Source organism: Thalia democratica, chromosome 6, assembly GCF_965202585.1.
Source record: "Thalia democratica chromosome 6, ktThaDemo2.hap1.1, whole genome shotgun sequence".
Lineage (NCBI taxonomy): Eukaryota > Metazoa > Chordata > Thaliacea > Salpida > Salpidae > Thalia > Thalia democratica.
In genome coordinates, this window is record NC_139170.1 from 2,767,490 (window position 1) to 2,794,416 (window position 26,927).

At 26.1% G+C, this 26,927-nt stretch overlaps 5 protein-coding genes across 5 annotated transcripts; 2 read left to right on the top strand and 3 right to left on the bottom strand.

Moving 5' to 3' along the window:
• Positions 1-2,285: 2,285 nt before the first annotated feature.
• On the top strand, positions 2,286-3,404 carry LOC145838079 (leukocyte elastase inhibitor A-like). The gene has a single exon (XM_082945614.1). The coding sequence runs from the start codon at positions 2,286-2,288 to the stop codon at positions 3,402-3,404; it is 1,119 nt and encodes a 372-aa protein (XP_082801740.1).
• Positions 3,405-9,206: 5,802 nt separating this feature from the next.
• On the top strand, positions 9,207-10,325 carry LOC145838080 (leukocyte elastase inhibitor-like). Its single transcript, XM_082945615.1, has one exon. It carries the CDS (start codon positions 9,207-9,209, stop codon positions 10,323-10,325), a length of 1,119 nt encoding a protein of 372 aa, XP_082801741.1.
• Positions 10,326-13,241: 2,916 nt separating this feature from the next.
• LOC145838082 (serpin B11-like) lies at positions 13,242-14,360 on the bottom strand. The gene has a single exon (XM_082945619.1). It carries the CDS (start codon positions 14,358-14,360, stop codon positions 13,242-13,244), a length of 1,119 nt encoding a protein of 372 aa, XP_082801745.1.
• Positions 14,361-18,029: 3,669 nt separating this feature from the next.
• Positions 18,030-19,148, bottom strand: LOC145838084 (leukocyte elastase inhibitor-like). Its single transcript, XM_082945621.1, has one exon. The coding sequence runs from the start codon at positions 19,146-19,148 to the stop codon at positions 18,030-18,032; it is 1,119 nt and encodes a 372-aa protein (XP_082801747.1).
• Positions 19,149-21,894: 2,746 nt separating this feature from the next.
• LOC145838085 (serpin B10-like) lies at positions 21,895-23,013 on the bottom strand. The gene is made up of 2 exons (XM_082945622.1): positions 22,626-23,013; positions 21,895-22,466 (listed from the first exon to the last, which is right to left on the bottom strand). The coding sequence occupies exons 1-2, from the start codon at positions 23,011-23,013 to the stop codon at positions 21,895-21,897; spliced, it is 960 nt and encodes a 319-aa protein (XP_082801748.1).
• Positions 23,014-26,927: the final 3,914 nt, after the last annotated feature.

Genomic DNA, 26,927 nt, shown 5'->3' on the forward strand with positions numbered 1-26,927 from the left:
AAAAGATTAGTTATGCACAATATGAATTAAAAAATCAGTTTTGCAAAATATGAATTAAAAAATTAGTTTTGTACAATATGAATTGAAAAATTAGTTTTGTACAATGTGAATTAAAAAATTATTTTTGTACAATGTGAATTAAAAAAATTGTTTTGTACAATATGAATTAAAAAATTAGTTTTGTACAATGTGAATTAAAAAATTAGTTTTGCACAATATGAATTAAAAAATTAGTTTTGTACAATATGAATTGAAAAATTAGTTTTGTACAATGTGAATTAACAAAATAGTTTTGTACAATGTGAATTAAAAAAATTATTTTGTACAATATGAATTAAAAAAATTATTTTGTACAATATGAATTGAAAAATTAGTTTTGTACAATGTGAATTAAAAAAATTATTTTGTACAATATGAATTAAAAAAATAGTTTTGTACAATATGAATTGAAAAATTAGTTTTGTACAATGTGAATTAAAAAATTAGTTTTGTACAATGTGAATTAAAAAAATTGTTTTGTACAATATGAATAAAAAAAAAATTAGTTTTGTATAATATGAATTAAAAAATTAGTTTTGCACAATATGAATTAAAAAAATAGTTTTGTACAATATGAATTGAAAAATTAGTTTTATACAATGTGAATTAAAAAATTAGTTTTGTACAATGTGAATTAAAAAAATTGTTTTGTACTATATGAATTAAAAAATTAGTTTTGTACAATGTGAATTAAAAAATTAGTTTTGCACAATATGAATTAAAAAATTAGTTTTGTACAATATGATTTGAAAAATGAGTTTTGTACAATGTGAATTAAAAAATTAGTTTTGTACAATGTGAATTAAAAAAATTGTTTTGTACAATATGAATTAAAAAATTAGTTTTGTACAATGTCAATTAAAAAATTAGTTTTGCACAATATGAACTAAAAAATTAGTTTTGTACAATATGAATTGAAAAATTAGTTTTGTACAATGTGAATTAAAAAATTAGTTTTGTACAATGTGAATTAAAAAAATTGTTTTGTACAATATGAATTAAAAAATTAGTTTTGTACAATGTGAATTAAAAAATTAGTTTTGTACAATATTAATTAAAAAAACAGTTTTGCAAAATATGAACTAAAAATTTAGTGATTGTAAGCAAACTGAATGTACTGAACTAAGAAATTAAATGGTAAAACTCATTAGTTTTAAATAGAAAAGATAAGTCAATAATATAACTATAATTTAATATTAATTTCATACCTGTTTTCAAACAAGTATAGCTAATAAATACATATTTCAAAAATACGTCCTCAAAATTATTTTAATTATAGTATTATGGTTGTTTTCGGTACTTTTTCAACTTCCAAAAGAAGTTAAAAACAAAATAAAATAGTCTAATTCGCAAAAAAAATGATTAAATATAACATACCTCTATATTCTAAAATAATAGCAACATTTTTAAATTAAACTAATTAGTTTAAAACTTCAAAAAAATCTTAGTAGAAGAAATAAATTTTCATAGATCCACCGGTGGGCGTTTTTTTGTAATTCATGGGGAAATTTTTCAAGTTCTTAGCGAGACGCTTTTTATAAAAAAATCTTTCATAGGTCGCAGTTGTTAAAAAAAGATGAAGTTAACAGTATGAAAACAACTAAAAAAAAACGAGCAAAAATAAATGATTAGTCATATTTCGTTATTTATATTTGTTATTTCTAAGTTGATTATTGTTAAAGACTTGTTTTAATTTAATCGTGGAAATAAATTTAATTAACAAGCTAACAATTATTTTCTGTTTAAATCCAAATCTTCTGCCGGTAGTAGTTAATTTTAACAGAAACGTGACTCATTAGCGCCACAAATGTCAAAACAAAAAATAGCAAGCATTGAAGAACTCATTATTTCTTTAGTATCACTTATTTTATTATTGATTATTAATTATTCAAATATAGATTTTGTTACGTGTTTAACTAACTAGTAAAAATTCGCTTCTTAGCATTGTTGCATTGTTCTAAGACTTATATCAATTATTAAAACTCGAATTATTTTTAAGTTTAAACTGTACAAACATTCATGCTACTTTAAAATACAACTTAATACTATAACTAAAGCAGAGCTTTGATTAACATCTGATTATTAATATAATGATCATACTTAATTCAAGCAAATAAGTAGAGTAATAGTTTTCTAGGCTTTTACGAACTTTTAAAACTTTTTGAAAAATATTAGTTAAATAATATTAATTATTTATGAGTGATATTGAAAATTTTTTAGGTTGTAAAGTTAGTTTTTAAATCAGTATGAATTTCAATTCGTTTGATTTCAATCTCTTTGAAAAGCTCTGTGAAAGCACTGATGAAAACGAAAACATTTTCTTTTCACCACTGAGCATTTCGCTTGCTCTTTCTATGCTACTACTAGGTTCAAATGGAACAACCAAGCAGCAGATTGAAGAAGCACTAGGATTTGTAAAAGATGAAGAACTTCTTTCTAAGCTCAAAGCTTTAAATGGTGTGCTTAATTACGATGCTAATAGCTTGAAAGTAAAGCTTGCTAACTCTGTCTTTCCTTCAAAAGCGTTTCAGATGGTTGCAAAGTACAGAAGTGACATGAAAACTGCTTTTAAATGCCAAATCCAATCTTTAGACTACAAGAACAATGCAGACAAATCAAAAACTAAAATCAATGATTGGGTTGCACGCTGTACTAATGGAAAAATTAAAGACTTGTTTAATGGCTTAGACCCTAAAACTGCATGTGTTCTAGTTAGTTGTATCTACTTCAAAGGTGGTTGGTTTAACAAATTCAAACCTTATAACACTTACAGAGCTCAAATCTATTGTGAAGAATTTAAAACTTCTACTGTTCAAATGATGATACAGACAAACCACTTTCCGTATATTTCAGTTGATGAAAAAGGGTTCAAGTGTGTGAGAATTCCTTACAAGCAACCAGATTATAGTATGCTGATAATTTTACCTGATGAAAAGTTTGGATTGAAAAGTGTGATCAAAAATCTGGACGTTAAAACTGTTGAAAACCTCAAAGATATTAATAACTTCCTTGATGAATATATCTCATTGAGAATGCCAAAATTCAAACTTGAGTATGAAACTAAATTGAATAACAGTTTACGTTTGTTGGGAGTAAAAGACGCTTTTGATGAAAGTCTTGCAGATTTTAGTGCAATGTCCACGAAATCAACAGGACTATTTGTGTCCGAAACGGTCCACAAAGCATTCATTGAGACAAATGAAAATGGAACTGAAGCTGCTGCTGCAACTGGATCCAGATCAGTACTTAGTTGTTCCTCTTTTCGAGTCAGAGATCCAATTCGTTTTACAGTTGATCATCCGTTTGTGTTGATGATTTTGTTTAAAAATCAAACTTTGTTCATGGGAAAAGTAACTTCGTTGTAATGAAGTTTTTTTGATTTGATTGCTTTTGTTTGTATGGATTATGATTGCTCAGTTCCATTCTTTTGTGTTTTTAAGCTGTGTTTGGTATTTAGATTTTTTATATTTTGGTATTTGGTTTTTTTTGTCTACATGTAAATTTTTGTTAAATAAACTAAAATTCGTTTTTTTGACCTGAGATATTTATTTTGACCTGAGGTTTTAAGCAGCAAGAAATGAATGAAATAATTTACTTAGTTTGTTTTAAAATAAAGTTATGAAGTAGTGTGAAAAGAAGAAAGTTTTTTTGGATTAATTTGTAAAACTGAAACATTTAATGTCTTGATAACTTTTTTTGGTTGAAATAGTTAATATAGTAAAATACTAGTAAACAGTAACTTTTATTGAGCCGTTACAAAGTTGTTAGCAAAATCGTGTTTTTAGAGTAAGGTTATATTATCAAAAAATCCCTGAGTTTAAATGCAAAATGTTTTGATCAACCTAAAAACCTTAGAGCCAAGTGCTTATTAAAGCAATTTTTATAATACTACAAAATATTGTTGCGTAAAAATATTAGACATATATCTAGAATGTTTTTCATATCTGACTAAATTGTTAAGTAACTGAATACGTACATTCTCTTTACTACACGTAACAAGTTCAAAATGCACAATCAATAATCAAACATAAAGTATGTGACTTACAACAATTGTTTTGATTTTTTCAAGGTTACTGTGGATTGGTCTAACACTTTTGGCGCTAAAAAGTTATATTTCGTTTTGATTGAGATAACTGCTGCAGGCAGAAGTTGTTTATATTAAACAGAAAAAATAATAATGAAAGGAATAAAAAATTACTTTTTCTAGTTTTTTATTAAAGTTCATGGTTTTCATACCGTGTCCTTTAGTTTTTGTAATAAAATCTAACAAAATAGTTTTATAACCTAGAATAAATTGGTGTTCTAGCTATGATATATAATAACTAATTTTAATGGATTTTATTTGTTTAGTTTTATATGCAGAAAACATGCCTTGATACTTTTCAAAATTTTTGAAGTAAAATCGCTCTAGGTAGTGAACAGTTTTACTTGAAAACTTGAAATAAATCGATTGTCAAGTACTGTTGTAAGCAGTGGATGTTGGTGCCTAATGGCCTAAAGGTTCAGAGAGATCAGGTTGACCGCCAGAGGGCGTATTGTCAACCTGACCTTTTTCCTCATGCACCTGCTGTAAACGTGCAGGGGCCCTAGTCCGCTTGCGCTTGGGGGATAGCTTAACAAGGGGCTCGTTATTACTGCTTAGGTTATTTTTACTGATAATTATTTAATATAAGAACAGACAGGAAGTTGAAAATGGTACTATTTATATACAAAATAAAAACACACAAATAATACTGCGACACTATATAAAAATATACTTACTAACAAAACACCTGGAAGGTGTCAAATTGAACAAGTAGTTAATATGTTTATAAACAACCAATAATTTAAACTACTTGAAATACCTTTTACAAAATACAAGAGTCAGACTATAATGTATAACTCTTTATAGAATAGTTTATCTAAAACACAATAGATTAACTAAGTTAATTCTACTAAAGAATTATAAGCTGCCAATCACAATTCAATAATGCAGCTGATACTGAAAAAGCAATCAGAATATATAAATTTTGTTAGGAAAATCTGCTGCTTGGTTGTTCCATTTGAACCTAGTAGTAGCATAGAAAGAGCAAGCGAAATGCTCAGTGGTGAAAAGAAAATGTTTTCGTTTTCATCAGTGCTTTTACAAAGCTTTTCAAATAGATTTACATCAAACGAGTTGAAATTCATACTGATTTTAGACACAACAAACTTTACAAGCTGAAATATAATTCTATATTACTCATTGATAAAACATTAATTTACTATTGTGTATAAAATATTTTTACAGTTTTTAGAGGTTTAGAAATTTTTTAGTTGATTATAACTCCCTGAGTTTAAATGCAAAATATTTTGATCAGCTTGAAAACCTTAGAGCCAAATATTTGTTAAAGCAACTTTTATTACTACAAAATATTGTTGCGTAAAAACATTAGACATATATCTAGAATGTTTTTCATACCTGACTAAATTGTTAAGTAACTGAATACGTACATTGTGTTTACTTAGTTTAACACGTGACAAGTTCAAAATGCGCTATCATTAATCAACCATAAAGTATGTGACTTACAACAATTGTTTTGATTTTTTTAAGGTCAATGTGGATAGGTCTAACACTTTTGGCGCTAATGAGTTTTGTTTCGTTTTGATTGAGATAACTGCTGCAGGCAGAAGTTGTTTATATTAAACAGAAAAAATAATAATAAACGGAATAAAAAATTACTTTTTCTAGTTTTTTATTAAAGTTCATGGTTTTCCTACCATGTCCTTTAGTTTTTGTAATAAAAATCTGACAAATAGTTTTATAACCTACAATAAATTGGTGTTCTAGCTATGATATATAATAACTAAGTTTAATGGATAATATTGTTTAGTTTTATATGCAGAAAACATGCCTTGATAGTTTTTAAATTTTTAAAGTAAAATCGCTCTAGGTAGTGAACAGTTTTACTTGAATACTGTAAATAAATCGGTTGTTAAGTACTGTCACATAAACAAATAACATTTTTAGAAATATAAAAAACTCAAATAATTCATTAAAACACTTATAGAGAAAAGAGTTCAGAACAAGCCGTTAATGTTTTTGTTAACAAATGTTTTTTTACGATATCTATAGTGTTATGATAAACATTTAATGTAACATTATCTTTAAATAAACTTAACTATTTTTTAAGATATTTCATTAGAAAAGACATTTTAGATTATAATTATAAGTCCAAATGAATTTAATTCGAAAATTGATAGAGAAATATTCAATTGAAGTTCAACGTATGTATATAAACTATGACATAATTATACTTCTTTTTACAAAAATGTTTTTGTTTTATTTGTTTTTTATTCTTAATGGGATAAATATTAATAAAATTGGATAAAGTGTGATTATAGAAAATCTAAAATGGACTCTTTTGACAGGTTTATTTGTTTTTATGAACTATGTAAGGCAAGATCGACTCCTTAGCCTGTCGTTATGCTACAAGGGGCTGACTAGTTTGGAGGAAAAATATGTTTATTGTTGCAAGTCTTTTGTCAAACTGTAGACCAAACCATTAAAACATTAAGCTTAAACTTAAAGCAAAGGACAAAAAAATAAAAAGTAAAAAAGTTTATATAATTAACACAAAAATAAAACATGTTTTAATTTCTTTTAAAGTTAATAGATTAATATAAAAAGGAAACCCTCTAACACACACTAACTTATACTTATTATTATATTATTATTGTAGCAGGTTTTAAATAAGTTTTGTCGATTCGCCTCCTAAAAACTAATTTCATTATTTATATTTTCTATGGTCTGTGAGATCCCACAATAATAGTTACACAAATTTCCACTTTAGCATCAACTTCTAGCTTCTCACCAATATAGAATATTCTCTGCAAAACTTAAGAAAAAACTTACTGGAAAGAGTCAATCATTCCAGTTATTCTCGTGCAAAAGTAAAACATTTGAAAAAAAATAAAGTTTACTATAAACAGATTAACAAATATCAGGAATAAGCTTAGTATTAGTAAATACATAGACCAGAGTGAAAAACATAAAGATCAACTTACGATAAAAAGTAATGCCTAAACAACAATATTTTTATTAAACACTGAAAACAGTAAATCAAATGTAATATAAATGTTCTTCAAATAGAATTACAGCTGTTTCAATGAGCTCTTGAATGTAAGTTACTGTTTACTGAACAACAAAAAATCTGTCAAAACAATTTGTCTTAGGACCTGATGCACTAAAAACCTTTCGGTTATCGAGCCGTACACCACTTGGATACATTTTAACGTCATGTCCAGGACAAGCTATATTGGGTTTAACTTTTATAGACTCTTTTTTTCAAACTCTACATTTTAATAGATAATACAAACAAGCCTAATAAAAATTTTATGGCAAAATTTTTGTATAAAGGGGAGGAAAATAGTGTCAGACTTTTATATATAAAAAAACATTGTATTTTTCTTTTGATGTCAAGTACGCACCTAAACCATTTTTAACTAATTAGAAGAAAATAAAATACTACTATCAAGTGTCATCGCGTGGGGGCACACTGGAGCTGCTGTTCCACGTAGCAGAAAAAAAAAGAAAAAAAAATTACGCAAGTTCCAAACTTTACGCCTTTTTTCACTGAGTTTAATGATAAATTTGGTTACTTTTATAATTTTTACGTTCGTTTTTTGAACACTACTAAAATTAGAACTGCAAGCTCAATCTGTGTCAGCTTCATTTTAAATATATACAAGTTTTCAATACAAAAAGTTGTTGAAACATAAATTGTGGAGCCGCAATGAAGTGCAACACTATGTGAATTAAAAAATTAGTTTTGCACAATATGAATTAAAAATTAGTTTTGCACAACATGAATTAAAAAATTAGTTTTGCACAGTATGAATTGAAAAATTAGTTTTGCACAACATGAAATGAAAAAATTAGTTTTGCACAACATGAAATGAAAAAATTAGTTTTGCACAATATGAATTGAAAAATTTGTTTTGCACAATATGAATTGAAAAATTAGTTTTGCACAAGATGAATCAATTACTGATTGTAAACAATGTGAATATACTGAATTAAAAAATAAAGTAGTAAAACTTATTACTTTTATATAGAAAAGATAATTTAATGATATAACTATAATTTAAAGTAAATTTCATACTTGTTTTAAAACAAGTATAGCTAGAAAATACATATTTTAAAAATATGTCATTAAAAGTATATTAGTAATAGTTTTATGGTTATTTTAAACAATTTTTAAACTTTCAAAGGAAATTACAAACATAATAAAATAGTCAATTTCGCAAAAAAAAAACGTTTAGATAAAACTTACCCTTTTATTATAAAATAATAGCAACATTTTTAAATTAAACAAATTAGTTTAAAACTTCAAAAAAATCTTAGTAGAAGAAATAAATTTTCATAGATCCCACTGGTCGGCGTTTTTTTATAAATCATGGGGAAATTTTTCAAGTTCTTAGCGAGACGTTTTTTATAAAAAAATCTTTCATAGGTCGCAGTTATTTAAAAAAGATGAAGTTAACAGTATAAAAATACAATTTAAAAAAAAAGGAGCAAAAATAAATGATTAGTCTTCTGTCGTTATTTATATTTGTTATTTCTAAGTTTATTATTGTTAAAGACCTGTTTTAATTTAATTGTCGAAATAAATTTAATTAATAAGCTAACAATTTTTTTCTGTTTAAATACATATCTGCTGTAGGTAGTAGTTACTTTTAACAGAACAGTGACTCATTAGCGCCTCAAGTGTCAAAACAAACAACAGCAAGCGTTGAAGAACTCATTATTTCTTTAGTATCACTTATTTTATGATTGAATATTAATTAATCAAATATAGATTTTGTTACGTGTTTAACTAACTAGTAAAAATTCGCTTCTTAGCATTGTTGCATTGTTCTAACACTTATATCAATTATTAAAACTCGAATTATTTTTAAGTTTAAACTGTACAAACATTCATGCTATTTTAAAATACAACTTAATACTATAACTAAAGCAGAGCTTTAATAAACATTTGGTTATATATAAAGTTATAAAAATTAATTTAAGCAAATAAGTAGAGTAATAGTTTCCTAGGCTTTTACAAACTTTTAAAACTTTTTGAAAAATATTAGTTATATAATATTAATTATTCATGAGTAACATTGAAAATGTTTTAGGTTGTAAAGTTAGTTTTTAAATCAGTATGAATTTCAACTCGTTTGATGTCAATCTCTTTGAAAAGCTCTGTGAAAGCACTAATGAAAACGAAAACATTTTCTTTTCACCACTGAGCATTTCGCTTGCTCTTTCTATGCTACTTCTAGGTTCAAATGGAACAACCAAGCAGCAGATTGAAGAAGCACTAGGATTTGTAAAAGACGAAGAACTTCTTTCTAAGCTCAAAGCGTTAAATGATGTACTTAACTACGATTCTAATAGTTTAAAAGTTGAACTTGCTAACTCTGTATTTCCCTCAGAAACATTTATAATGGATGCAAAATACAAGAGTGATATGAAAACTGCTTTTAAATGCCAAATCCAATCTTTAGACTACAAAAACAATACAGACAAATCTAAAAATAAAATCAATGATTGGGTTGCACATTATACTAATGGAAAAATTAAAAACTTGTTTAGGAAATTGTTTCCTGAAACTTCATGTGTTCTAGTTAGTTGTATCTACTTCAAAGGTGATTGGTATAAAAAATTCGAGCGTTGTAACACTTACAAATTATCATTCTATTGTACAGAAAACAAAACTTCTACTGTTAAAATGATGAGACGGGAAAGTTATTACTCTTACATTTCAGTTGATGAAAAAGGTTTCAAGTGTGTCAGAATTCCTTACAAGCAGCCAGAATTTAGTATGCTGATAATTTTACCTGATGAAAAGTTTGGATTGAAAAGTGTGATCGAAAAACTGGATGTTGATACTATTGAAAACCTCAAAGATGTTAACAAGTTCCATGATGAATATGTTTTGCTAACAATTCCAAAGCTCAAACTTGAGTATAAAACTAAATTGAACAAATGCTTACATTTGTTGGGAGTAAAAGACGCTTTTGATAGTGGTCTTGCAGATTTTAGTGCAATGTCCACGCAATCCAGTGGACTATTTGTGTCCGAAGCAGTCCACAAAGCGTTTTTTGAGACGAATGAAAATGGAACTGAAGCTGCTGCTGCAACTGGATCAACTTCTGTTGACACTTGTATATCTTCATCAGAAGAAGAGTTGATACCCTTTACAGTTGATCATCCGTTTGTGTTGATGATTTTGTATAAAAATCAAACTTTGTTTATGGGAAAAGTTACTTCGTTGTAATGAAGTTTTGATCGATTGTTTTCGTTTGTACATCCTGTTTTATTCTTTTTTATAATGAAGTTTTGTTTGATGTTTGCATAGTTTTTGTTGAGTTTAATAAATATTAAGTTTGGTTGTGTAAATGTTAATTTTTGTTAAATAAAGTAAGATTCGTAAACAATATAATTTAAAAGGGTTCAGCTGCTAGTAAATAAATATTCTACTTGGTTAAATTTAAATACTTTTGAAGTAGTGTGATAAGTAGAAACGTTTCAAAATTAATTGGAAATATTGATACGCAATACAAACAACTAGTGTCATAACTTTTTATGTAGTTCTAAGATTAATATAATATACGTTATATACTACTTGTATATACTGAATTTTTATCTAAAATTCGAAGTGATGTTACATTTAGTTAAGTAAAAAGTAATGATGAAAAATCATTAGTAGACAAAGAAATTATCATGTTTAAACTAATTTACATATGTTATTAACTAGTTAATGGTACATAGTTATTTTTTGTAGTCTATAAGCGACACGTTAGAGATAATAAACATACGATTACGATAATAACACGCTTAATTTGACTAGAACGTTTTACTATATATAATAATAACATTATTCAACTAAACAAATTACCTTAATATTTCCAAAAAATCTAAGTAAAATTAAGTAAATTTTTTAGATCACTGGCCGATATCATTTTATATTACTCGGGGAAGTTTTAAAATTTGCTAGATAATAGACGAATTTTTTTTACGGGTCGAAGTTATTTAAAACAGATGTGGTAAACAAAAGGAAAAAAAATTAAACGAAATAAATGAAAATGAATTACTAGTAGTTAACAACTGATAAATTTACAACTTAGTTGTAAATTTTAACTACAACAACTTTATTTTATTCTAGTATATTTTTAGCTGAAAAGTACATCGTGGGCCAAACATTTTAGTTTTTGGAAAATTCAGCACCTGGACCACTGGTTGTCATTTTCTTATCTGAATAGTTTAAAACAATTTCATATAATTTAAGCTAAATTTCAATACTCACCATAGATCTTCAAAAAATATAGTTGAGTAAGTTATATACTTCGAACAGCTTACAATAAGTTATTAGTAGTAGTTTAACAATAAATATAATTCACTTTGTAAAGCTTTATTTTTTAAATATTTTTTTATAAGTATTTAGAAAACTGTATAAACAAATAACATGTGTAAACTCTGAAATAAGTGGAAACTGACATAAGCTAACCAACAAAGGACAATTATAACTAACAAAGAAGGTCATTTATAAAAAAAAATCAAAAGTTGCTTTGTTATTTTCATATACCAAGTTTTTGTCTACTATATTGGTTATTGTTATCATAAATGATTTAAGTTCCAACCTGATTTCAAAGATAGAATATCAAAGAAATTCATAAAACTAAAATCTTAAATAATATGGTTAGAATTTTTAGTGTAATTATACACTCGAATGCAAGTGAACTGCAAGAGCTGATGTTAATACTATTATTTTATAAAAAATTCACTTAATTCCTCGCAAGAGCATCTTCAAAACATGATTGTTTTTGATACAATTTTGTCTTGTTTAAAAATACTATTCACTTAACTTATTATAACATCATTTTAACAATTTGAAAAATTTATTATATTATAGTTGTATATAACATTTACTATTTTAGTTCTCAGAACTTTAGATTAGTTATTAAGACATAAGTTTTTTCTATTACCTTTCAATATAAGCAAATAATATTTAAAAATTAACTGTTTAAGTTATCTAATTAACAAATTGCTGCGGAAACCTCGTGCTGTTTTTAGATTTTAAAAACTTTAAGTAATAAAAATCAATTATTTACACTTGTACAACATGTTTTGTGATAATGATGTTTTCGACACTTTTTATTGTTTATACTCTTTTATGCAATCCTTAATCATTCTGAAGTCACTTAAATCAATTCATGTACCAATTTAACTATGCAGTTAATAGTGGTACTTTTTATAGTCTAGCTAGAACTAAGTACTCAAGCTTATAACAGTTTAGATGCCAAACTTTGTGATTTTGCGGTTATAGTGGTAGACAATTTGATTTAGGTGACTTTAGAATGATTAAGGGTTGCATAAAAGAGTTTAAACAACTTAAAAATGACAAAAATATCATTGTCACAAAATTGGATTAAGGTTCTGGAGTTTAAATTTTTCAGATAATGTTAGTAAAATGGAAAATGTATTAATCGCTTGCTCTAAATTCAAACATATAGGTTAAGTTTTTGCAATGTTTATTGTCAGTGGTTAACAAGTGTAAGGTATAAGTCATATTAAGCGTGTTATTATCATAATCGTATGTTTTATATCTTATACACTATCTAACGTATTGCTAGTAGACTTCGATAAAATAGTTGTATAACGTTAACTAGTAAATACTATCAGTAACTTATATTTTAAAACCTGATTGTTTCTTTATCTAAGTATTTTTTTTCGTGATTATTTTATGCTTAGCTAAATGTAACATCATTTGAACATTTTGATAAATTCAGTATATACAAGTAATATATTAAGTATACTATTTTTATTCTTAGAGCTTCACACAATTTGTCATGACACTAGTTGTTTATATTGCGTATCAACATTACCAATTAATTTTGAAACATTCCTGCTTATCAAAATACTTCTACAGTATTTAAATCTATCTTAGTAAAACATCTATTTACTTGCTGCTGAACCCTTTTAAATTATAAAAATTAGCTATTTCTATTTGGTTATATACTTAACAAGACAATTTTTAAGATATCTTAATTTATCAAAAAATATCAACATTTACACAATCAAACGTAAAGTATTTATTAAACTCAACGAAAATCATGCATAACATCAAACACAACTTCATAATAAAAAAGAATATTACGGGATTTACAAACGAAAGCAATCGATCATAACTTCATTACAACGAAGTTACTTTTCCCATGAACAAAGTTTGATTTTTAAACAAAATCATCAACACAAACGGATGATTAACTGTAAAGCGAATTGGCTCATTGACTGGAGAAAAATCACATATATAATTCTTAACTAATCCAGTTGCTGCTGCAGCTTCAGTTCCACTTTCATCTGTCTCAATAAAGGCTTTGTGGACTGCTTCGGAGACGTAAAGTCCACTTGATTGCGTGGACATTGCACTAAAATCTGCAAGACTTTTATCAAAAGCGTCTTTTACTCCCAACAAACGTAAGCATTCGATCAATTCAGCTCTATACTCAAGTTTGAACTTTGGCATTCTCAACGAGATGTCTTTATCACAGTATTTATTAATATCTTTGAGGTTTTCAATAGTTTTGACGTCCAGTTTTTCTATCACACTTTTCAATCCAAATTTCTCATCAGGTAAAATTATCAGCATACTAAAATCTGGTTGCTTGTAAGAAATTCTGACGCACTTGAACCCTTTTTCATCAACTGAAACATACGGAAAGTCATTTCTCTTTATCATCATTTCAACAGTAGAAGTTTTATTTTCTGTACAATAGAATGGAGCTTTGTAGGTGTTATAATGTTTGAACTTATCAAACCAATCACCTTTAAAGTAGATACAACTAACTAGAACACATACAGTTTCAGGAATCAATTTTTTAAACAAAACTTCAATTTTTCCATTAGTACAACGTGCAACCCAATCATTGATTTTATTTTTAGATTTGTCTGCATTGTTGTTGTAGTCTAAAGATTGGATTTGACATTTGAAAGCAGTTTTCATATCACTCTTGTATTTTGCATCCATTATAAATGTTTCTGAGGGAAAGACAGAGTTAACAAGTTCAACTTTTAAACTATTAGAATCGTAGTTAAGTACATCATTAAACGCTTTGAGCTTAGAAAGAAGTTCTTCATCTTTTACAAGTCCTAGTGCTTCTTCAATCTGATGCTTGGTTGTTCCATCTGAACCTAGTAGTAGCATAGAAAGAGCAAGCGAAATGCTCAGTGGCGAAAACAAAATGTTTTCGTTTTCATCAGTGATTTCACAGAGCTTTTCAAAGAGATTGATATCAAACGAGTTGAAATTCATACTGATTTTAAGACACTACAAACTTTACAAGCTGAAGTATAATTCTATATTACTCATTGATCAACCATTATTAAACTATTGTGTGTAAAATAGTTTTACAATTTGTAAAGCTTAAGAAATTTTTTAGTTCATTATAACTCCATGAGTTTAAATTCAAAATGTTTTGATTAACTTAAAAACGTTAGAGCCAAGTCTTTATCAGAGAAATTTTTACAATATTACAAAATATTTTTGAGTAACAAAATAAGAAATATATCTAATTAATCTTTCATACCTGACAAACTTGTTAAGTAACTGAACTGCCTGTGAATACATTCTGATTACTAAACACGCGACAAATTCAAAATACACAACTAATAATAAAAAATAAAATAAGTGATAATAAACAAATAATTATTTCTTTAATGTATGCTATTGTTTGTATTGACACTTGTGGCGCTAATGAGTCACTGTTTTTTAAAAGTAACTACTACCTACAGCAGCTCTATGTTAAAAAGATAATAATTGTTAGCTTTTTAGTTAGATTTATTTCGACAATTAAATTAAAACATGTCTTTAATAATAATAAATTTTATTCAGAGTTATGGTGTATAAGATCTAGTTATTTTATTTATGAGCAATTTTTATAAATCTAGTTTTTTAATTTTTTATTTATATGACCAAAATTTTGTTTAAGTCTTTGTAGTAAATTAGCTAAAGTTAACTTCATTAAGCCTTTTAAATTCTATAAGTTGGTTTTATTGTATATATAGAAATACAGTATTGTTATTTTAGTTGTTATATACAAACTACAGTTTAAGATTATACTTTTGAAAGTTTGAAAATGCATTAATATGGGTAGTTTATTACTTTTGAAATTAAAATATAGATAAAATAGTATAAAGTAGCAAAGAGTTTAGTCAATTAAATATTATTTATTTCATATTTTTCTAAAACAAGTATAGCTAATAAGCACACATTATATTAGTATCATTGAAACTTATTTTAAAAAGTATTAAGGCTTGTATTTTGTTTGATAACTTTTTACAAACAACGTATTAATATCAATTTAGCACAATTAAAGTTTTAAAGTTCTATTACCACTATGTTATAAAATAATAACAACATTATTTAAACTAAACAAATTGACTTAATACTTCCAAAAAATCTAAGTAAAATTAAGTTTATTTTCTAGATTACTGCCCGACATTGTTTTATAATTCACGAGAAAATTTTCCAAGTTGCTAGCGAGATGAACTTAATAGAAAAAGAAATATTTTACGTGTCGCAGTTATTTAAAACAGATGTAGTGAACAGTATAAAAAAAATTAAAAACAAAAAAATAGGAAAATAATTGAAAATTAATTACTAGTAGTTAACATTTGATAAATTTACAACCTAATTGGAATTTTTAACTACAAAAACTTTATTTTATTCTAGTATGTTTTTAGCTGAAAAGTACATCATGAACCAAAAATTTTAGTTTTGGAAAATTAGGCACCTAGACCGCTATTTGCCGTGTTCTGATCGGAATAGTTAATGTAAAAACACTTTAATAAAAATTAAGCTAAATTTTAATACTTACCCTAGATCTTCAAGGACTGTAGTTTTTAATGTTTATACTTCGAATAGTTTATAATAAGTTATCAGTAGTTATTTAATACTGAAAAATTAGTTTACTTTGTTAAAGCTTTATCTTTAAAATATGTATATTTAAGTATTTAGAAAACTGTTTAAACAAATAACATGTGTAAACTCTGAAATAAGTGGAAACTTACAAAAGATAACCAACTAAGGACAATTATAACTAACAAAGAAGTTCATTTTAAAAAAAAATTAAAAACAGCTTTGTTATTTTCATATACCAAGTTTTTGTCAACTATATTGGTTATTGTTATCATAAATGATTTAATTTGTACTAAAAAAAATTTAAAGCGACGTACGATCTAATTATTTTTATAACTAAACTACACAACTTATATCAGAAGATCTAAACTGCTTAACTACAACTATTAAGAAATATCATGGTCATTTTTGAAGATTTGAGTTTGAATAAATAACAATTTTAAACATTGGTAATGAAATTAAATATTCTTATTCGTTATATTTATTAAAATTTTAAGAACAGTTTGTTTTTAACAACTTGATTTACTTTAAACACATTTATGGGTTAATAAACACCAGGCTCCAACCTGATTAAAAAGATAGAATATCAAAGAAGTTCATAAAACTATAATCTTAAATAATATGGTTACAATTTTTAGTGTAATTATACACTCGAATGCAAGTGAACTGCTTTAGCTAAAGTTAATATTATTTTGTTTTATAAAAAATTACTTTAATCCTCGCAATAGCATCTTTAAAACATGATTATTTTTTATACAATTTTGTCTTTTAAAAAAAATACTATTCGCTTAACTTATTATAACATCATTTTAACAATTAAATAAAATTTATTATGTCATAGTTGTATATATCATTTACTATTTTAATTCTTAGAGCTTCACATAAGTTATAAAGAAATAAGTTTTTTCTATTACGTTTCAGTATCCTTTTTTTTAATTAACTGAGTAAGTTATCTAATTACTTAGTTGCGGAAACCTCGTACTGTATATAACTTTAAAACCTTAAATTTTAAAAATTATTACTTTCATTTGCAAAACATGTTTTGTGATAATGATGTTTTTGTCATTTTTAAGATGTTTAAACTCTTTTATGCAACCCTTAATCATTCTGAAGTCACCTAAATCAATTTGTGTACCAATATAACTATGCAGTTAATAGTGGTACTTTCTATGGTCTATAACTAAGTACTGAAGCTCATAAGAGCTTAGATGCCAAACTTTGTGATTTTGCGGTTATATTGGTACACAAATTGATTTAGGTGACTTTAGAATGATTAAGGGTTGCATAAAAGAGTTAAAATATCTTAAAAATGACAAAAACATCATTGTCACAAAATTGGATAAAGGTTTTGGTGTTGTAGTTTAAATTCTTCACAATATGTTAGTAAAATGGAAAATGTATTAAACGATTGCACTAAATTCAAACATATAGGTCATTTTTTTGCATTATTTATTGTCAGTGGTTAACAATTATAAGGTTCTAGTAAAATTAAGCGTGTTATTATCATAATCGTATGGTATTATATCTTATACGCTATCTTACGTATCACTAGTAGACTTTGATAAAATCATTATATATCGTTAACTAGTAAATACTATCAGTAACTTATGACTGTTTTCTTTGTCTAATGTTATTTCATAATTGCTTTTTACTTAACTAAATGTATCAAATTAATATTTTCTTAAAATTCAGTATATACAAGTTGTATATAACGTATACTATTTTTATTCTTAGAGCTTTACACAATTTGTCATGATATTAGCTGTCTGTTTTTCGTATCAATATTACCAACTAATTTTGAAACGTTCCTGCTTATCACACTATTTCATAAGTATTTAAATGTCACTGAGTAGAAATTCTTTTTACTTATCTGTTTTCATTTGGTTTTATACTAAAAAAGATCATTGTTAAGATATCTTTTTTATTTAACAAAAATTAACATTTACACAACCAAACCTATTATTTATTTAACTCAACAATAACCATGCATAACATCAAACACAACTTCAAAATAAAAACGAATAAAACGGGATATACAAACGAAAACAATCGAATGAAATTTAATTACAACGAAGTTACTTTTCCCATGAACAAAGTTTGACTTTTGAACAAAATCATCAACACAAACGGATGATCAACTGTAAAGCGAATTGGCTCTTGGACTAAAGAAAAAAAACAAAGATACTCCATGGTTAATTCAGTTGCTGCTGCAGCTTCAGTTCCATTTTCATCTGTCTCAATGAATGCTTTGTGGACTGCTTCGGAGACGTAAAGTCCACTTGATTGCGTGGACATTGCACTAAAATCTGCAAGACCACAATCAAAAGCGTCTTTTACTCCCAACAAATGTAAGCATTCGGTCAATTTAGCCTCATATTCAAGTTTGAACTTTGGCATTGCTAGTGAGATATATTCTTCATGGAATTTGTTAATATCTTTGAGGTTTTCAATAGTTTTAACGTCCAGTTTTTCAATTACACTTTTTAGACCAAATTTCTTATCAGGTAAAATTAACAGCATACTAAAATCTGGTTGTTTGTAAGGAATTCTCACACACTTGAAACCTTTTTCTTCAACTGAAATATACGGAAAGTAATCTCTCTGTGTCATCATTTTAACAGTAGAAGTTTTATTTTCTGTACAATAGAATGGGAACTCGTAAGTGTCATAACCTTTGAACTTGTTATACCAATCACCTTTGAAGTAGATACAACTAACTAGAACACATGCAGTTTCAGGATCGAAGCCGCTAAACAAGTTTTTAATTTTTCCATTAGTATAATGTGCAACCCAATCATTGATTTTATTTTTAGATTTGTCTGTATTGTTTTTGTAGTCTAAAGATTGGATTTGGCATTTAAAAGCAGTTTTCATATCACTCTTGTATTTTGCATCCATTATAAATGTTTCTGAGGGAAAGACAGAGTTAACAAGCTCAACTTTTAAACTATTAGCATCGTAGTTAAGTACATCAGTCAGCGCTTTCAGCTTAGAAAGAAGTTCTTCATCTTTTTGAAATCCTAGTGCTTCTTCAATCTGATGCTTGGTTGTTCCATTTGAGCCTAAAAGTAGCATAGAAAGAGCAAGCGAAATGCTCAGTGGTGAAAAGAAAACGTTTACGTTTTCATCAGTGCTTTCACAAAGCTTTTCAAAGAGATTGACATCAAATGAATTGAAATTCATACTGATTTTAGACACAACAAACTTTACAAGTTTAAATATAATACTATATGACTCATAAATTAAACATTGTTTAACTATTGTGTATAAATTAATTTTACTATTTATAAAGCTTAAGAAATTTGTTAATTGATGGTAACTCGCTGAGTTTAAATGCAAAATCTTTTGATGAACTTAAAAACCTTAGAACCAACTAAATATTAAAACAGTTTTTACAACACTACAAAATATTTTTGAGTAATAAAATAAGAAATATATCTAAATAGTCTTTCATATGTGACAAAATTGTTAAGTAACTGAACTGCCTGTAAATACATTCTGATTACTAAACACGCGACAAATTCAAAGTGAACAACTAATAATAAAAAATAAAGTAAGTGATATTAAACAAATAATTATTTCTTTAATGTATGCTAATGTTTGTTTCGACACTTGTGGCGCTAATGAGTCACTATTCTGTTAAAGGTGACTACTACCTACAGCAGATTTGTATTTAAACAGAAAATAATTGTTAGCTTGTTACTTTAAATTATTTCGACAATTAAATTAAAACATGTCTTTAACAATAATAAACTTATTCAGAGTTATGGTATATAAGATCTAGTTATTTTATTTATTTAATAAGTTATCAGTAGTTGTTTAATACTGAAAATTTAGTTTACTTTGTTAAAGCTTTATTTTTATAATATTTATGTACAAGTATTGAGAAAACTGTATAAACAAATAACATGTGTAAATTCTGAAATAAGTGGAAACTTACATAAGCTAACCAACAAAGGAAAATTATAACTAACAAAGAAGGTCATTTATAAAAAAAAAATCAAAAGTTGCTTTGTTATTTTCATATACCAAGTTTTTGTCTACTATATTGGTTGTTGTTATCATAAATGATTTAAGTTGTACTAAAAAAAATTTAAAGCGACGTACGATCTAATTATTTTTATAACTAAACTACACAACTTATATCAGAAGTTCTAAACTGCTAAACTAAAACCTTTTTAAATACATAAATAATCTCAAGAAATATCGTGGTCATTTTTGAAGATTTGAGTTTGAATAATTAACATTTTTAAACATTGGTAATTAAATTAAATATTATTTACTCATTAAATTTATTAAAATTTTTAAGAACATTTTGTTTTAAACAACTTGATTTACTTTAAACACATTTATGGGTTAATAAACACCAGGCTCCAACCTGTTTTCAAAGATAGAATATCAAAGAAATTCATAAAACTATAATCTTAAATAATATGCTTACAATAATTTGTGTAATTATACACTTGAATGTAAGTGAACTGCTATAGCTGATGTTAATATTATTTTGTTTTATTAAAATGACTTTAATCCTCGCAATAGCATCTTTAAAACATAATTATTTTTTGTACAATTTTGTCTTGTTTAAAAATACCATTCGCTTAACTTATTTTAATATCATTTTACCAATTTAATAAAATTTATTATATCATAGTTGTATATAACATTTACTATTTTAATTCTCAGAGCTTTACATTAGTTATTAAGACATAAGTTGTTTCTATTACCTTTCAATATAAGCAAATAATTTTTAAAAATTAACTGTTTAAGTTATCTTATTAACAAATTGCTGCGGAAACCTCGTGCTGTTTAAGATTTTTAAAACCTTAAGTAATAAAAATAAATGATTTACACTAGTAAAATATTTTTTATAAATGATATTTTTGTCATTTTTAAGATGTTTAAACTCATTTTTGCAACCCTTAATCATTCTAAAGTCACCTAAATCAATTTGTGTACCAATATAACTATGTAGTTAATAGTGGTACTTTGTATAGTCTATAACTAAGTACTGAAGCTCATAACAGTTTAGATGCCAAACTTTGTGATTTTGCGGTTATAGTGGTACACAAATTGATTTAGGTGACTTTAGAATGATTAAGGGTTGCATAAAAGAGTTTAAACATCTTAAAAAAGACAAATATATCATTGTCACAAAATTGGATTAAGGTTTTGGTGTTGTAGTTTAAATTTTTCAAAGTATGTTAGTAAAATGGAAAATGTATTAAACGATTGCACCAAATTCAAACATATAGGTTATTTTTTGCAATGTTTATTGTCAGTGGTTAACAAGTATAAGGTATAAGTCAAACTAAGCGTGTTATTATCATAATCGTATGTTTAATATCTTTTACGCTATCTTACGTATCACTAGTAAACTTCGATAAAATAATAATATACCGTTAACTAGTAAATACTATCGGTAACTTAATTTTTAAAACATGATTATTTCTTTATCTAATTGTGTTTTTTCATAACTACTTTATACTTAACTAAATGTAGCATCAAATTAATATTTCCTTAAAATCAGTGTATAAAAGTAATAGATTATGTATATTGTTTTGGTCCTTAGAACTTAACACAATTTGTCATGACATTAGCTTTTTTTATTGCGTAACAATATTGCTAATTTTGAAAAGTTTCTGCTTATCACACTACTTCAAAAGTATTTAAATGTAACTAAGCAGAATATCTATTTACTTGCTGCTGAACCCTTTTAAATTGTAAAATTAGCTGTTTCTATTTGGTTTTATACTATACAAGATCATTGTTAAGACATCTTAATTTTTTTAACAAAAATTAACACGTACACAACCAAACCTATTATTTATTAAACTCAACGAAAACCATGCTTAACATCAAACACAACTTCAAAATAAAAACGAATATAACTGGATGTACAAACAAAAACAATCGAATCCTGAAAACTTCATTACAACGAAGTTACTTTTCCCATGAACAAAGTTTGACTTTTGAACAAAATCATCAACACAAACGGATGATCAACTGTGAAATGAATTGGCTCTCTGTTGCATTTAATGGCTGTATGTGGTATTAATCTTGATGCAGTTACTGCAGCTGCTTCAGTTCCATTTTCATTTGTCTCAATGAATGCTTTGTGGACTGCTTCGGAGACGTAAAGTCCACTGGATTGCGTGGACATTGCACTAAAATCTGCAAGACTTTCATCAAAAGCATCTTTTACTCCCAACAAACGTAAGCATTTATTCAATTTAACTTCATACTCAAGTTTGAATTTTGACATTCTCAACGAAACATATTCATAATGGAACTTGTTAACATCTTTGAGGCTTTCAATAGTTTTAACGTCCAGTTCTTTAATTACACTTTTAAGACCAAATTTCTCATCAGGTAGAATAATCAGCATACTAAAATCTGGTTGCTTGTAAGGAATTCTCACACACTTTAACCCTTTTTCATCAACTGAAATGTAAGAGAAAGAACATTCCCGTCTCATCATTTTAACAGTAGAAGTTTTATTTTCTGCACAATAGAATTGAGCTTTATTGGTTTTATAACTTTTGAACTTATTAAACCAATCACCTTTGAAGTAGATACAACTAACTAGAACACATACAGTTTTAGGGTCCAATTCACTAAACAAATCTTTAATTTTTTCTTTAGTACAGTGTGCAACCCAACCATTGATTATATTTTTTGATTTGTCTGCATTGTTTTTATAGTCTAAAGATTGGATTTGGCATTTAAAAGCAGTTTTCATATCACTCTCGTACTTTGAAACCATCTGAAACGTTTTTGAAGGAAAGACAGAGTTAGCAAGTTCAACTTTTAAATTATTAGAGTCGTAGTTAAGTACATCAGTCAGCGCTTTGAGCTTAGAAAGAAGTTCTTCATCTTTTACAAATCCTAGTGCATCTTCAATCTGATGCTTGGTCGTTCCATCTGAACCTAGTAGTAGCATAGAAAGAGCAAGCGAAATGCTCAGTGGTGAAAAGAAAACGTTTTCGTTTTCATCAGTGATTTCACAGAGCTTTTCAAAGAGATTGATATCAAACGAGTTGAAATTCATACTGATTTTAGACACATCAAACTTTACAAGCTGAAATATAATTTTATATTACTCATTAATAAAACATTATTTAACTATTGTGTTTAAAATAGTTTTACAGTTTGAAAAGCCTAAAAAAATTTTTATTTGATTATAACTCCCTGAGTTTAAATGAAAAATATTTTGATCAACTTAAAAACCTTAGAGCCAAGTACTTATTATAGCATTTTTTTTAATTCTACAACATTTTGTTGTGTAAAAAAATTAGACATTTCTCTTGCATGTCTTTTATAAATTGTTAAGTAATGAATAATTACATTCTGATTACTTATTTAAACACGCGACAAATTCAAAATGCACAACTAATATTCAAAAATAAAATAAGTGATATTAAAGAAAACAGTTTAATTTCTTCAATGTTTGGTGTTGTTTGTTTCGACACTTGTGGCGCTAGTGAGTCACTGTTCTTTTAAAGGTAACTACGACCTACAGCAGATTTGTATTTAAAAAGAAAATAATTGTTAGCTTGTTAATTCAGTTTATTTCGACAATTAAATTAAAACATGTCTTTATATTGATAAACTTTGTTAATAGATATGGTATATAAGATCTAGTTATTTTATTTATGAGCAATTTTTATAAATCTAGTTTTTTAATTATTTATTTATATGACCAAAAGTTTGTTTAAGTTTTTGCAGTAAATTAGCTACAGTTAACTTCATTAAGGCTTTTAAATTTTTAAGTTGGTTTTATTGTATATATAAAAATATAGTTATGTTATTTTAAATGTTACATAAAAACTAAAGTTTAAGATTATACTTTTGAAAGTTTGAAAATGCATTAATAGGGGTAGTTTATTACTTTTGAAATGAAAATATAGATAAAATAGTATAAAGTAGCAAAGAGTTTAGTCAATTAAGTATTATTTATTTCATATTTTTCTAAAACAAGTATAGCTAATAAGCACACATTATATTAATATCATTGAAACTTATTTTTAAAAAGTTTTAAGGCTTGTGTTTTGTTTGATAACTTTTTACAAACAACGTATAAGTATCATTTCAGCACAGTTAAATATTTAAAGTTCTATTACCACTATGTTATAAAATAATAACAACATTATTTAAACTAAACAAATTACCTTAATATTTCCAAAAAATCCAAGTAAAATTAAGTAATTTTATAGATCACTGGCCGACAGCATTTTATAATTTACGGGGAAATTTTATAAGTTGCTAGCGAGATGAACTTGATAGAAAAAGAAATATTTTATTGGTCACAGTTATTTAAAATAGATGTAGTAAACTGAATAAAAATATACTTAAAAAAATTATAATGAGCGAAAATAAATGACTAGTATATTAATTAATGATTGATAAGTTTACTACGTAATTGTTGTTTTTAACTCATAAACTTTAATATTCATAATTAGTATGTTTTTAGCTGAAAAGTACATGGTGGGCCAAACATTTTAGTTTTTCGATATGAAAATTCGGAACCTAGACCGCTATTTACTGTTTTATGAACTAGTAAAAAAGCACTTAAAAATAAATTAAACTAAGTTCTTATACTTACCCTATGTCTTCAAAGACTACAGTTGAAAAAAAAATTATTGTTCGAATAGCTTATAATAAGTTATTAGTAGTTGTTTAATACTAAAAAATTGGTTTACTTTGCTAAAGCTTTATTTTTAAAATATCTATGCACAAGTATTTAGAAAACTGTTAAAACAAATAACATATGTAAACTCTGAAATAAGTAAAAATTTACAAAGGCTAACCAACAAAGGACAATTATAACTAACAAAGAAGGTAATTTAAAAAAAAGACAATTTAAAAATTGGCTTGTTATTTAAATATACAAAGTTTTTGTCTACTAGAATGGTTATTGTTATCATATATGATTTAAGTTGTTCTAAAATAAGTTAAAGCAATATAGAATCTAAATAATTTTCTAACTAAACTACACAACTTATCATAACTTCAAAACTGCTAAACTACAACCTTTTATAACATATAATCTCAAGAAATATCGTGGTCATTTTTGAAGATTTAAGTTTAGATAATTAATAATTTTAAAATTTGTTAAATAAATTGAATATTCTTTACTCACTAAATTTATTAAAATTTTAAGAACAGTTTGTTTTATACAACTTGATTTACTTTGAACACATTTATGGGTTAATAAACACCAGGCTCCAACCTGTTTAGAAAGAAATTCATCTAATTATAATCTTAAATAATAGAGTTACAATTTGTTAGAGTAATTATACACTTGAATGTAAGTGAACTGCTATAGCTGATGTTAATATTTTTTTTTTACTTAAATTCCTCGCAATAGCATCTTAAAAACATGTTCATTTTTTTGTACAATTTTGTGTTGTTTAAAAATACTATTCGCTTAACTTACTATATTATTATTTTACAATTTTATTAAAAATCATTATATTATAGTTGTATATAACATTTACTATTTTAATTCTTAGAACTTTACATAAATTACCAGGACATAAGTTGTTCCTATTACCTTTCAATATAAGCAAATAATGTTTAAATTATCTTATTAACAAATTGCTTGGGAAACCTCGTGCTGTTTTAGATTTTTAAAACTTTAAGTAATAAAAATTAATTATTTTTTTTAAATTAATTAATTAAAATTAATTGAAACATATAGGTATTGTTTTTGCAACGTTTATTATCAGTGGTTAAAAAGTATAAGGTTCTAGTAATATTAAGCGTGTTATTATCATAATCGTATGTTTTTATCTTATACGCTATCTTACGTATCACTAGTAGACTTCAATAAAATCATTATGTAATGTTAACTAGTAAATACTATCAGTAAACTAATTTTTAAAATATGATATTTCTTTATCTAATTGTGTTTTTTCATAATTACTTTTTACTCATATAAATGTAACATCAATTTATTATTTTGATAAAATTCAGTATATACAAGTAATATATAACGTATACTATTTTTATTTGTATAGCTATCATTTTAGCTTCACACAATTTGTCATGACATTAGCTGTTTGTTTTTCGTATCAATATTACCAATTAATTTTGAAACATTCCTGCTTATTTACTTCAAAAGTATTTAAATATCAACTATGTAAAATATCTATTTACTTGCTGCTGAACCCTTTTAAGTTGTAAAAATTAACTATTTCTATTTGGTTTGTATACAAAACAAGGCCATTGTTAAGATATCTTGATTTATTTTACAAAATTAACATTTATACAACCAAACGTAACACTATTTATGAACCAAAACCATGCTTAGCATCAGACAAAACTTTATATGATAAAGAATAAAACGGGATGTACAAACGAAAGCAATCGATCATAACTTCATTACAACGAAGCTACTTTTCCCATGAACAAAGTTTGGCTTTTGAACAAAATCATCAACACAAACGGATGATCAACTGTAAAGCGAATTGGCTCATTGACTGGAGAAAAACCACAAATATAATTCTTAACTAATCCAGTTGCTGCTGCTTCGGACACAAAAAGTCAACTGGATTGCGTGGACATTTCACTAAAGTCTGCAAGAATTTCATCAAAAGCGTCTTTTACTTATAACAAACGTAAGCATTTGTTCAATTTAGCTTCATACTCAAGTTTGAACTTTGGCATTCTCAACGAGATGTGTTTATTACAGTTTTTATTAATATCTTTGAGGATTTCAACAGTTTTAATGTTTAGTTTTCGGATCACACTTTTCGATCCAAATTTCTCATCAGGTAAAATTATCAGCATACTAAAATCTGGCTGCTTGTAAGCAATTCTCACACACTTGAACCCTTTTTCATCAACTGAAACATACGGAAAGTCATTTCTCTTTATCATCATTTCAACAGTAGAAGTTTTATTTTCTGTACAATAGAATGGAGCTTTGTAGGTTTGATAACTTTTGAACTTCTTAAACCA

What these genes read in the sequence shown, in the direction of transcription:
- LOC145838079 (XM_082945614.1), top strand. Translation starts at nt 2,286, where the DNA reads ATGAATTTCAATTCGTTTGATTTCAATCTCTTTGAAAAGCTCTGTGAA.
- LOC145838080 (XM_082945615.1), top strand. Translation starts at nt 9,207, where the DNA reads ATGAATTTCAACTCGTTTGATGTCAATCTCTTTGAAAAGCTCTGTGAA.
- LOC145838082 (XM_082945619.1), bottom strand. Translation starts at nt 14,360, where the DNA reads ATGAATTTCAACTCGTTTGATATCAATCTCTTTGAAAAGCTCTGTGAA.
- LOC145838084 (XM_082945621.1), bottom strand. Translation starts at nt 19,148, where the DNA reads ATGAATTTCAATTCATTTGATGTCAATCTCTTTGAAAAGCTTTGTGAA.
- LOC145838085 (XM_082945622.1), bottom strand. Translation starts at nt 23,013, where the DNA reads ATGAATTTCAACTCGTTTGATATCAATCTCTTTGAAAAGCTCTGTGAA. An exon ending in ATCAAAAAATATAATCAATG is followed by an intron (nt 22,467 to 22,625) that starts GTTGGGTTGCAC and finishes TCTATTGTGCAG; the next exon opens with AAAATAAAACTTCTACTGTT.